Genomic DNA, 10770 nt, shown 5'->3' with positions numbered 1-10770 from the left:
AGGAGGAGAGGGAGGGGAGGGAGGGAGGGAGGAGGGAGGGAGGAGAGGAGAGAGAGAGGGAGAGAGAGAGGGAGGAGGGAGAGAGAGAGTGAGAGAGGGAGAGGAGAGGAGGGAGGGAGGGAGGGAGGGAGGGAGGGAGGGAGGGAGGGAGAGAGAGGGAGGGAGGGAGAGAGGGAGGGAGAGGAGAGAGGGGAGGGAGAGAGAGAGGAGGGAGGAGGGAGGGAGGGAGGGAGGGAGGGAGGGAGAGAGAGAGGGAGGGAGGGAGGGAGGGAGGGAGGAGGGAGGGAGGAGAGAGGAGAGAGGGAGGAGGAGGGAGGAGGGAGGAGAGAGTGAGGAGAGGAGGGAGGGAGGAGGGAGGGAGGAGGGAGAGAGGAGGGAGAGGAGAGAGAGAGAGGGAGGGAGGGAGAGAGGAGAGGGAGAGGAAGAGAGGAGGGAGAAGGAGAGGGAGAGAGGTGAGAGAGGGAGGGAGAGGGAGGGAGGGAGAGAGAGAGGGAGAGAGAGTGAGAGAGGAGAGAGGAAGAGAGAGGGAGGGAGGGAGGGAGAGAGGGAGAGGGAGGGAGGGAGGGAGGGAGGGAGAGAGAGAGAGGGAGGAGAGAGAGAGGGAGAGGGAGGGAGAGGGAGGGGGAGAGAGGGGAGAGAGAGGGAGAGGGAGAGGGGGGAGGGAGGGGGGAGGAGGAGGAGGAGGGAGGAGGAGGGAGGAGGGGAGGGAGGGAGGGAGAGAGGAGGGAGAGAGAGAGGGAGAGAGAGGGAGGGAGGAAGGGAGGGAGGGAGGGAGGGAGAAGAGGAGGGAGAGGGAGGGAGGGAGGAGGAGGAGGGAGAGGAGAGGAGAGAGTGAGAGAGGGAGAGAGGGAGTGAGGGAGAGAGGAGGGAGGAGAGGGAGAGGAGAGGGGAGGGAGGGAGGAGAGGGAGGAGAGGGAGGGAGAGAGGGAGAGGTGAGAGAGGGAGGAGAGAGAGGGAGAGAGAGAGAGAAGAGAGAGGGAGAGAGGGAGAGAGGGAGGGAGGGAGGGAGGGAGAGGGAGAGAGAGGAGGGAGGGAGAGGGAGGGAGGGAGGGAGGGAGGGAGGGGAGAGGGAGGGAGGGAGGAGGAGGGAGGGAGGGAGAGAGGGAGAGAGAAGAGAGGAGAGAGGGAGGAGAGATGAGAGAGGGAGGGAGAGGGAGGGAGGGAGGAGAGAGGAGAGTGAGAGAGGGAGTGAGTGAGTGAGAGAGGAGTGAGAGAGGAGGGAGGGAGAGAGTGAGAGAGAGTGAGGGGTGAGGGAGGAGGGAGAGGGAGGGAGGGAGGGAGGGAGGGAGAGAGAGGGAGAGAGGGAGAGAGAGAGTGAGGAGAGGGAGGAGAGGAGGGAGGAGAGAGTGAGAGAGAGAGAGGGAGAGAGTGAAGAGAGGGAGGGAGAGGAGGAGGGAGGGAGTGAGAGGAGGAGAGAGTGAGGAGGAGGGAGGGAGGAGAGGGGAGTGAGAGAGAGAGAGTGAGAGAGAGAGAGAGGAGAGGAGAGGGAGAGAGTGGAGAGGGAAGGGAGGGAGGGAGGGAGGGAGGAGAGGAGAGAGCAGGGAGAGAGGGGAGAGGGAGAGAAGAGTGAGAGGGAGGAGAGGGAGGGAGGGAGGAGAGGGAGGGAGGAGAGAGGAGAGAGAGAGAGGAGAGAGAGAGTGGAGAGAGAGTGAGAGAGAGAAGAGGAGGGGAGAGAGAGGGAGGAGAGAGAGAGAGAGAGGAGAGGGAGAGGAGGGAGAGAGGGAGAGAGGGGAGAGGGAGTGAGAGAGAGAGGGAGAGAGAGGGAGGGAGGGAGAGGGAGGAGGGAGGGAGAGAGGGAGAGAGGGAGGGAGGGGGGGAGAGAGAGAGGAGGGAGGGAGGGAGGGAGGGAGGAGAGGGAGGGAGGGAGGGAGGGCATCTGACTCACACAGAGGGATAAGAGCAGCAGCAGTTACAGTCGTATCAGTTGTACTTTAATATGAGACTTAATGAAGAGTGGGAGTAATTATGAGAATTATAATCAAATTATCCTCCTGACTGTTTTTATGATCACACACAACACAGAACTAAACCAGGACTAAACCAGGACTAAACCAGGACTAAACCAGGACTAAATGAGGAAATGCTTAAATTTGAGCCTCCCACACTTGAGATCTGGACTGACATTGTACAAGAGACAATATGACAGAAGTTATTTTATATTTGCATTTGCAGTGTTTTGTCAACATGTGCCAGAGGTTCCCTTCCCCTGAAAACTGTTCTGAGTTTGTTAAATAAAATAAAATAAAAAAAAAAGGAAAAACTTTATTGATTGCAATGTGCAGAATACAATCAAAGTGTAATCTGCTTTTTCAGTGAAAACTATTTTAATGGAAAATAAAATTATAAAACCCATAATTTTATTTTCCATTTAAAAAGTTTTCATTGAAAAAGCAGATTACACTTTACACTTTATCTTTAGAATAATTTTGGTTTATAGTATTTCTAGAAAATGATCTCTCTCCCTTGAAATGCAGCAGACCTTGTGTTTTAACTCCACATGTTCATCCTGAGGCCAAACCAACTCATGATGTCATCAGGTGCTGCCACCATGTGATCCGCCCGTTCACTTTGTAAAGTCTGAACACCCACAACACACAGACACACACACACACCGACTCACACTCTGTAACTCACACACCTCTAACTCTATAACTCTAACACCACTCAGTCTATACTCTAAACAGCTCTGTCTGCTCCAAAACTTTGTAAAACATAAACTGTCCTTCAGGGAGATGTTTTCTCAGAGGAGCTACGTGCACGTGTGTTCACAGGTGTAGGATTATACTAGTGATAGTATAAAATACTGGTGGTAGAAGTACTAGTAGTAGTAGAATTTGCAGTATTTGTACTCACATCCGTAGAAGGCTCTGGAGACGATCTGCCTCTTCATGTTTTGGCACAACATCTTCAGAGGAACCCTGAGAAAAACACCAGCAAACATCAACACACACCCAGAGGAGCACCCAGCACCCAGAGGAGCACCCAGAGGAGCACCCAGCACCAGAGGAGCACCCAGCACCCAGAGGAGCACCCAGCACCCAGAGGAGCACCCAGCACCCAGAGGAGCACCCAGCACCCAGAGGAGCACCCAGCACACAGAGGAGCACCCAGCACCCAGCACCCAGAGGAGCACCCAGCACCCAGAGGAGCACCCACCCAGAGGAGCACCCACCCAGAGGAGCACCCAGCACCCAGAGGCACCCAGCACCCAGCACCCAGAGGCACCCAGAGGAGCCACCAGAGGAGCACCCAGCACCCAGAGGAGCACCCAGCACCCAGAGGAGCACCCAGCACCCAGAGGAGCACCCAGAGGAGCACCAGAGGAGCACCCAGCACCCAGAGGAGCACCCAGAGGAGCACCCAGAGGAGCAGCCCAGAAGCACCCAGGGAGCACCCACCAGAGGAGCACCCACACAGAGGAGCACCCAACACCCAGAGGAGCACCCAGCACCCAGAGGAGCACCCAGCACCCAGAGAAGCACCCAGAGAAGCACCCAGAGGAGCACCCAGAGGAGCACCCAGAGGAGCACTCAGCACCCAGACTGAGGAGCACTAGGAGGACTAGTGTTACCTTCTTGCATGTGTAGATGTACAATACAGTAGTAGTAGTAGTAGTAGTAGTAGTAGTAGAATACTACTACTACTACTACCAGTAAGTAAGTACACGTGCACAGGTAGTAGTAGTATTCTTAGTAGTAGTACTCACGTGTGTATGTCTGAAGTATCGTAGGCACAGATGTAGTAGTAGTAGTAGTAGTAGTAGCAGTAGTAGTATTCGCAGTACTCACGTGTGTATGTCTAAGTATCGTGGGCGCAGGGTGGTATTCGGTATTGTGTATGTCTGAAGTACGTAGTAGTATTCGTACAGTGTCTGTATGTAGTAGTAAGTATCAGTGTTAGTATTGGGCGCAGCTGTAGTAGTATTCGTAGTATTCGTAGTACTCACGTGTGTATGTCTGAAGTATCGTGGGCGCAGCTGTAGTAGTAGTATTCGTAGTAGTAGTATTCGTAGTATTCGTAGTACTCACGTGTGTATGTCTGAAGTATCGTGGGCGCAGCTGTAGTAGTAGTAGTAGTAGTAGTATTCGTAGTATTCGTAGTACTCACGTGTGTATGTCTGAAGTATCGTGGGCGCAGCTGTAGTAGTAGTAGTATTCGTAGTATTTGTAGTACTCACGTGTGTATGTCTGAAGTATCGTGGGCGCAGCTGTAGTAGTAGTATTCGTAGTATTCGTAGTATTCGTAGTACTCACGTGTGTATGTCTGAAGTATCGTGGGCGCAGCTGTAGTAGTAGTAGTATTCGTAGTATTCGTAGTACTCACGTGTGTATGTCTGAAGTATCGTGGGCGCAGCTGTAGTAGTATTCGTAGTATTCGTAGTATTCGTAGTACTCACGTGTGTATGTCTGAAGTATCGTGGGCGCAGCTGTAGTAGTATTCGTAGTATTCGTAGTATTTGTAGTACTCACGTGTGTATGTCTGAAGTATCGTGGGCGCAGCTGTAGTAGTAGTATTCGTAGTATTCGTAGTACTCACGTGTGTATGTCTGAAGTATCGTGGGCGCAGCTGTAGTAGTAGTATTCGTAGTATTCGTAGTACTCACGTGTGTATGTCTGAAGTATCGTGGGCGCAGCTGTAGTAGTAGTATTCGTAGTATTCGTAGTATTTGTAGTACTCACGTGTGTATGTCTGAAGTATCGTGGGCGCAGCTGTAGTTCGTGGACGTGGAGCAGGACACACACTCAGACTCCGACTGTTGCCACGACGACGGGCTCCCCCCCAAACCTGCGACCTCTGACCCCTCGGACAGATCTGAGAGACGGAGAGAGAGAGAGAGAAAGAGGGAGAGAGAAAGGAGGAGAGAAAGGAGGAGAGGAGGGAGGAAGAGAGGAGAAACAGATGAGTTCATCCCTTTTTCAGTGGTTCCCGCGGCGACAGGACGGAGCTCAGAGAGATCAGGTTTTGTCGGTTTGATGGAGTTTAAACTTAAAGGGAAAGTTCTCTCTCTCTTTTCTTCTCTCTCCTTCTGTCTCTCTTTCCTTTGTCCATCTCTCTGTCTCTTTTCTTCTCTCTCTCCTTTATTCCTTCCTCTATCTCTTTTCTTCACTCTCTCTATCTCCTTTGTCCATTCCTCTATCCCTTTTCTTCTCTCTCTTTCTTCTTTCTCCATTCCTCTCTCTTTTCCTCTCTCTCTCTCTTTTATTCTGTTCTCTGTCTCTTTTTCTTCTCTCTCTCTCCTTTGTCCATTCCTCTCTCTCTTTCTCTCTCCTTTATCCCATCCTCTATCTCTTTTCTTCTCTCTCTCTCTCTCTTTTCTTTGTCCATCCCTTTATCTTTTTTCTTCCCTCTCTCTATTTCTCTATCTCCTTTGTCATTCTTCTCTCTCTCTTTCTATCTCTCCTTTGTCCATTTCTGTCTCTTTTCTTTCCCTCTCTCTTTCTCTCTTCTTCTTTGCCCATTCCTCTTTCTCTTTTCTTCTCTCTCTCTCTCTCTCCTTTGTCCATTCCTCTATCTCTTTTTTTTCTCTACCTTTCGGCTTATACCTCTCTCTCTCTCTTCCTCCTCTTTCTCCCGCTCTGTCCATCCCTCCCTCTTTCTCAAATCACATTCAGATGATTTATTAAATTCTTTATCGATTTCAAACTTTGAACTGTCCCTTTAAGAAGAGATGGATGATGGATGGAGAGAATGGGAGAAAACATGGACAGAGAGAAGGAAAGAGAGAGAGACAAAGAGAGAAAGAGAGAGGGAAGGAGGGAAAGAGAAAGAGGGAGGGAGGAGGGTCAATGATTAGAAATGTGTTTTAGGGGACGAGCAAAAGATGCAAGGAAGCCATGCTGGTTCTGTTCATTCAAGAGAGGAAGGAAAAAGAGAAGGAGAAGAGAGAGAAAAAGAGAGGGAGAGGAAGAGGAGAGGACGAGGTCGTGGGGCGGACGCAGAAGCCGTGCAGATGCAGAGACACAAAATGTAAAAAAACAAAAAAAACAAAAACAAAAAACAAAAATAAAAAACAAAAATAAAGTGGCGGAGACGAGGAGACAGATGGAAAACCAACAAAAGAACCAAAACCTCTCGTGAACTGGGACCTGTCTTAGACCTGAGACCAGAGACCAGAGTCCAGACCACAGACCGGACCAGAGACCGGACCACAGACCGGACCAGAGACCGGACCACAGACCGGACCAGAGACCGGACCAGAGACCGGACCAGAGACCGGACCACAGACCGGACCACAGACCACAGACCGGACCGGACCACAGACCGGACAGACGGACCAGACCGGACCACAGACCGGACCACAGACCGGACCAGAGACCGGACCACCGGACCAGAGACCGGACCAGAGACCGGACCAGAGACCGACCACAGACCAGACCACAGACCGGACCACAGACCGGACCAGACCGGACCAGAGACCGGACCAGAGACCGGACCAGAGACCGGACCAGAGACCGGACCACAGACCGGACCACAGACCGGACCAGACCAGAGACCGGACCAGAGACCGGACCAGAGACCGGACCAGAGACCGGACCAGAGACCGGACCACAGACCGGACCAGAGACCGGACCAGAGACCGGACCAGAGACCGGACCACAGACCGGACAGACCAGACCGGACCAGAGACCGGACCAGAGACCGGACCAGAGACCGGACCAGAGACCGGACCAGAGACCGGACCAGAGACCGGACCAGAGACCGGACCAAGAACTAAGATCCCAAAAAGTTTAAAACATTTTCCAAAAGTTTGTCCCGATTCGAGCGTCTACTGCGGAACCCCACGGCATCCAAACGACAAAAGAGAGAGAGAGAAAGAGGAGAGGAGAGAGAAAGAGAGAGGGAGCGACACCATGGAGAGACACACAGGAGAGAAAGAGAGAAAGATGGAGAGAGAGAGCAGGGAGGAGCGGAAACTCAAATCCAACATGTACCGTCACAAACACAGACACAGGTGGGCGATGGAGCAGAGGAGCAGAGGAGCAGAGGAGCAGAGGAGCAGAGGAGCAGAGGAGCAGAGGAGCAGAGGAGCAGAGGAGGTCCATGCAGCAGCTTCACGAGCAGAGACGAGGAACACCATGAGAACGACTGATGAGGAACTGAGGAAGAACCGAGGAGGAACCAAAGGGAACGTGGAGAGAGCCACAAAAGCAACAGCAGCAGAAGAAGCAGACAGTGCAGAAGCTCCAGAGACTCCTGAAGCTCCCGAAGTTCCAGAAGCTCCACAAGCTCCTGAGGCTCGAGAAGCTCCTGAATTTCCAGAAGCTTCAGAAGCTCCTCAGGCTCGAGAAGCTTCAGGCTATGGACCAGATCTATCAAACTTAACCTGAAACAAAATGGCCACACTCTGAGAAGGCTCCTGGAGTTCCAGAAGCTCCTGAGGCTCGAGAAGCTCCTGAATTTCCAGAAGCTCCAGAAGCTCCTGAGGCTCGAGAAGCTCCTGAATTTCCAGAGGCTTCAGAAGCTCTTGAGGCTCGAGAAGGTTCAGGCTATGGAACAAATCTACGAAACCTAATCTGAAACAAAATGGCCACACACTGAGACTGAGAGAGAAACCACAACAAGCTCCATCACCAAGAACCTTCCAACACACACTTTCAATCAAATTAAGTTTTAAATCTTGGGCTCAGAAACCAAATGATACTAAAGACCACAAGAGCTAAAACTGTGTTTACAATGGCTCCTGAAATGTGTTCAATCGTTGAAAATTCTTTTCTGTAACATCTGAATCTCACATTTGAGAAAAGGGACGACGACAACAACAACAACAACCAACAACAACAACAACAACAACCATCGCACGGGGATTTTATGGAAGCTGAGAGGGTCACAACAAACGCAAACGCCGCAACAAATACAAATGCGACAACACAACAAAAAGCCACAACACACAAAAAAAAAAAGCCACAACGGAAATGACCGCGGGACTCTATTTTAATGCAAACGCCGCAACAAATACAAACGCCACAACACAAACGCAAAAGCCACAACACATTAAAAAGCCACAACACATTAAAAAGCCACAATGGAAGTGACCGCGGGACTCTATTTTACGACGGCCCGATCAAGCTTTTTTACTTTTCACTTTGTAGTTCTTCTTCTTCACTTGCCGCTCGATCGGTCCGTCTGAAAATAGAGTCCCCCGGTCACTTCCGTTGTGGCTTTTTAATGTGTTGTGGCTTTTTAATGTGTTGCGGCTTTTTAATGTGTTGCGGCATTTGCGTTGTGGCATTTGTATTAAAATAGAGTCCTGCGGTCATTTCCGTTGTGGCTTTTTAATGTGTTGTGGCTTTTTAATATGTTGTGGCATTTGTGTTTGTGTTGTGGCTTTTTGATGTGTTGTGGCTTTTTAATGTGTTGTGGCGTTTGTGTTGTGGCTTTTTGATGTGTTGTGGCTTTTTGATGTATTGTGGCTTTTTAATGTTGTGGCTTTTAATGTGTTGTGGCTTTTTAATGTGTTGCAGCATTTGCGTTTGTGTTGTGGCGTTTGTATTTTAGTGGTCATTTGTTGTGGCTTTTTTTTTTTTTGTGTGTTGTGGCTTTTGTGTTGTTGTGGCTTTGATGTGTTGTGGCTTTTTAATGTGTTGTGGCTTTTTAATGTGTTGTGGCTTTTTAATGTGTTGCAGCATTTGCGTTTGTGTTGTGGCGTTTGTATTAAAATAGAGTCCCGCGGTCATTTCCGTTGTGGCTTTTTTTTTTTTTTTTTTGGGTGTGTTGTGGCTTTTTGTTGCGTTGTCGCGTTTGTATTCGTTGCGGCGTTTGCGTTTGTTGTTGTGACCCTCTCGGCTTCCGTAGGATTTTCTGCTATTCAACGTTCCACAATTACTGCTACGAATGCGAACTTCCAGAAGAGATCAGCGGCAGCTTTACGGGAGAAACCACCCTGAGCAGAGACAGGAGCAGAGACAGGAGCAGAGACAGGAGCAGTGACAGGAGCAGTGACAGGAGCAGTGAGACAGGAGCAGAGACAGGAGCAGAGACAGGAGCAGAGACAGGAGCAGTGACAGGAGCAGTGACAGGAGCAGAGACAGGAGCAGAGACAGGAGCAGAGACAGGAGCAGAGACAGGAGCAGTGACAGGAGCAGAGACAGGAGCAGACAGGAGCAGTGACAGGAGCAGTGACAGGAGCAGAGACAGGAGCAGTGACAGGAGCAGTGACAGGAGCAGAGACAGGAGCAGTGACAGGAGCAGTGACAGGAGCAGAGACAGGAGCAGTGACAGACAGGAGCAGGACAGAGACAGGAGCAGTGACAGGAGCAGAGAGCAGTCAGCAGAGACAGGAGCAGTGACAGGAGCAGAGGCAGGAGCAGTGACAGGAGCAGGAGCAGAGACAGGAGCAGAGACAGGAGCAGAGACAGGAGAGTGACAGAGAGACAGAGAGTGACAGGAGCAGCAGACAGGAGCAGAGACAGGAGCAGTGACAGGAGCAGAGACAGGAGAAGTGACAGGAGCAGACAGGCAGCAGTGACAGGAGCAGAGACAGAGCAGTGACAGGAGCAGTGACAGGAGCAGAGACAGGAGCAGTGACAGGAGCAGAGACAGGAGCAGAGACAGGAGCAGAGACAGGAGCAGTGACAGGAGCAGTGACAGGAGCAGAGACAGGAGCAGTGACAGGAGCAGAGACAGGAGCAGTGACAGGAGCAGAGACAGAAACCTGAAGCGTGAGAGTGTGTGGGATTCTCTAATAAACCTGTCTGCGGTTTCTGAGATCTCAGTCTGAGCCAGTGCAAAGCTGACGGGCGCGGACAGGAGCAGTGACAGGAGCAGTGACAGGAGCAGTGACAGGAGCGGTGACAGGAGCGGTGACAGGAGCGGTGACAGGAGCGGCGGGGCGCAGCTCTGCTCAAACTCGATCTGCGGAGGACGAGTTTGCTTCGTTCGGACCGATTTTAATGCCAGAGGAAACGGAAAACTCAAGAGTGTGACCATCGTCCAGAGACTCCATTTCCCACAATGCAACACAACGCCCCAAAAACATGCTCCACACATGCTCATGCTCACACAGAAAGAGAGAGGGAGAGAAAGAGAGAGAGAGAAAGAGAGAGGGAGAGAAAGAGAGAGAGAGAGACAGAGGGCCAGAGGTGGAAAACTCTTTATTCACTCGTTTTTATTTTAACCAAACAAAATCAAACTCTAAAAACAGTTTTCTACGAGCGTCTCTTTCCACCTCTGGACAAAAAAAAAGAGAAAAGCGGAAGAATGGAAGATAAAACGCAGACATCCAGAAGAAAGAGAGGAGAGGAGGAGGATGGGAAGAGGGTTGGGGGAGGTTATGGGGCGGAGTCAGGTGGAGAGGGGGGCGTGGTCAGGTGTGGTCAGGGAGCGTGGGGAGACAGAGGTACGATGGAGGAGAGAGGATGGAGGGATGAGGATGGAGAGAGAGTTCATGTTTATGGGCGTTTTGGTGTGAGAGGAGGATGGAGGGATGAACAGAGAGATGAGGAGAGAGGGATGACCTTTGTGAGCGTTTGGGTGTGAGGAGGATGGAGGGATGAGCAGAGGGATGGAAAGAGGGATAACTCGCGTGAGGAGAATAGAGGGATGGAGGGATAAGAATAGAGGGATGACCTTTGTGAGCGTTCGGGTGCGTGATGGAGGGATGCAGATGGCGGAGGGGAGGAGGATGGAGAGATGGAAGGAGGAATGAGAAGAGAGGGATAATCTCTGTGAGCAATCGGGTGTGAGGAGAACGGAGGGATGCAGATGGAGGAGGAGAGACAGGATGGAGGGATGAACAGAGAGATGAGGATAGAGGGATGACCTTTGTGTGTG

The 10770-nt window shown here is 51.3% G+C and overlaps 1 protein-coding gene across 1 annotated transcript in view; it reads right to left on the bottom strand.

Moving 5' to 3' along the window:
• Positions 1–10770, bottom strand: part of sgsm2 (small G protein signaling modulator 2) — a 97789-nt gene that overhangs the window by 27059 nt on the left and 59960 nt on the right. Inside the window, exons 13-14 of the mRNA XM_055166881.1 lie at positions 4680–4812; positions 2854–2918 (exon numbers count right to left, since the gene is read on the bottom strand). Coding sequence (XP_055022856.1) covers positions 2854–2918; positions 4680–4812 — 198 coding nt within the window. The remainder of the gene's footprint in view (positions 1–2853; positions 2919–4679; positions 4813–10770) is intronic.

This window comes from Boleophthalmus pectinirostris, unplaced genomic scaffold (assembly GCF_026225935.1).
Source record: "Boleophthalmus pectinirostris isolate CB_2022bp ecotype Guang Dong unplaced genomic scaffold, ASM2622593v1 HiC_scaffold_9, whole genome shotgun sequence".
Taxonomy (NCBI): Eukaryota; Metazoa; Chordata; class Actinopteri; order Gobiiformes; family Gobiidae; genus Boleophthalmus; species Boleophthalmus pectinirostris.
This window is presented reverse-complemented; position numbering and strand designations above follow the sequence as displayed.